The sequence below is a fragment of the Sinocyclocheilus rhinocerous genome, unplaced genomic scaffold (genome assembly GCF_001515625.1).
Source record: "Sinocyclocheilus rhinocerous isolate Xijiao unplaced genomic scaffold, SAMN03320098_v1.1 scaffold522, whole genome shotgun sequence".
Classification (NCBI taxonomy): Eukaryota; Metazoa; Chordata; class Actinopteri; order Cypriniformes; family Cyprinidae; genus Sinocyclocheilus; species Sinocyclocheilus rhinocerous.
This window is the reverse complement of record NW_015625031.1, coordinates 332,433-334,590: the sequence shown is the minus strand read 5'-3', so window position 1 is coordinate 334,590 and position 2,158 is coordinate 332,433. Positions and strand designations below refer to the sequence as shown.

Genomic DNA, 2,158 nt, shown 5'->3' with positions numbered 1-2,158 from the left:
ATATATATATATATACACACACACACACACACACACACACATTTCAACCTTGGTTTACAGTAAATAAAAAAATGTAAATACTTAAAATAAAATAAAGTAAAGTAAAATATCTGGAGTTCAGTACCTGGCCCGCAGCTCGGACACCTGCTCAGTAAGTTGTCCAAGTTGGCCGTTCCTTCCCACGATGTCTCGTCTCTCTTTCCCAGCGCAGAGCTCGCCAACTTTACCCGCTTCATCCAGAATCTGACGGATGGCCTGTTCGCCCGGGTCACCTGCAGCGGCACAGCATCAGCAAACATGATTTTCAACCTCTTTTTTCTCTGATTATTTTATCAGACGTTTTTCCTGGAAGTACCTGGCTATATATATATACACACACACACACACACACACACACACACACATTTCAACCTTGGTTTACAGTAAATAAAAAAATTTAAATACTTAAAATAAAATAAAGTAAAGTAAAATATCTGGAGTTCAGTACCTGGCCCGCAGCTCGGACACCTGCTCAGTAAGTTGTCCAAGTGTTTTGGCCGTTCCCACGATGTCTCGTCTCTCTTTCCCAGCGCAGAGCTCGCCAACTTTACCCGCTTCATCCAGAATCTGACGGATGGCCTGTTCGCCCGGGTCACCTGCAGCGGCACAGCATCAGCAAACATGATTTTCAACCTCTTTTTTCTCTGATTATTTTATCAGACGTTTTTCCTGGAAGTACCTGGCTGGGCGTGTGGGTCTCGGAGCCAGTTCTTGGCTTGGGCCATTTTGGAGTCGATCAGAGCCAGCGCTCTCTTCATAGCCTCTGTGTCCTGCAAACCATGTCCACAAAATAAAACACACAGTCCTGCATCAGATGAACTCAACAGACACATTACTGATGACTCTTCTGGGCTCTGATGATGTTCTGTAGCGTCTGTGTGTGTGTGTGTGTCTGTGTGTCTGTGTGTGTGAGTCTGTGTCTGTGTGTGTGTGTGTGTGTGTGTGTGTGTGTGTGTGTGTGTGTCTGTGTATATGTGTGTGTGTGTATCTGTGTAGTTATTTTGTCAGTTGTCTGTGTGATTTATTAATAGATATGACCTCACTGAACTTCTCAGTCTGCATTCATATACAAATCCCATATTTTCCACTCAAGTGTGACACAGATTATAACAACATTACAAGAAATTCAAATAATAAATTCAATAATTAATATAAATTAGATAAGATTAGATAAATTAAATATATATATTAATTAGTTTAATCAAATTAGATTTTTTTTAAATGAAACCTCTCAGTCTGCATTCATAAACAAATCCAATAATTTCCACTCACATGCAACAAATCTGTATTTGAATGACAGTGTGAACAGAAATATCATTTTTAATTCTGATCTGGGTTGGTGTCATATGTCATTCCTGGTTTTTGATAATGTGACTTCAGTCAGATCACAGTTAATGCAATTATGTCAATTTAGCTCAACATTTGTCATAATTGTGTGCTTTTCTTATCTTTAGTGCGAAGATGATGGAAGTTGACCAGTGACAAGTGCCTTATATTTTTAAGTATTATACATATAAATTCTAAATCTACTAGAAATACAATTTAAAAAATTATATTAATATGTATATATTATTATTTATATAATTATATTTTAATCAATGTAAGTAAATACATTATAATGAAATTATAATTATAAATTACATAATCAAAATTAAAAATAAAATAAAATATTAAATGACATTATTTGTAATTAAGTTACATTAAAAGCTAATTTATAATTGAAAAATTTAATTACATTTAAATAAAATAAAATAATCTTTGACTTGCTGTGTAAATGTAGTAGTTGTTACTGAGGATAAATGTTTATGTTCAAATGTGACAACTTGCAAAAGCATTGACTGTTAATAATAAGCAAACTGAACTGAAATGAATTTACTGAAATGAGCTGAAAGTGAACTGAACAGAGAGAGCGAGCGAGAGACAGAGAGAGTTTGTAGCATGACCTTTTTTGGTTAAGAGAGTTGTCAGCTGCTGTTTCCTAAAGCGGACTCATGGTTTGTCATCACAGGAGATAACACACACAGACACACAGACACAGAGACACACACACAGACACAGAGACACACACACACACACACACACACACACACACACACACACACACACAGAAACACACACA

General features: G+C 36.2%; 1 protein-coding gene across 1 annotated transcript in view; it reads right to left on the bottom strand.

Moving 5' to 3' along the window:
• LOC107748304 (vinculin-like) overlaps positions 1 to 2,158 on the bottom strand; it is a 38,989-nt gene that overhangs the window by 14,993 nt on the left and 21,838 nt on the right. The window contains exons 7-8 of the mRNA XM_016563051.1: positions 719 to 844; positions 488 to 635 (exon numbers count right to left, since the gene is read on the bottom strand). Of these exons, the coding sequence (XP_016418537.1) occupies positions 488 to 635; positions 719 to 844 (274 nt within the window). The remainder of the gene's footprint in view (positions 1 to 487; positions 636 to 718; positions 845 to 2,158) is intronic.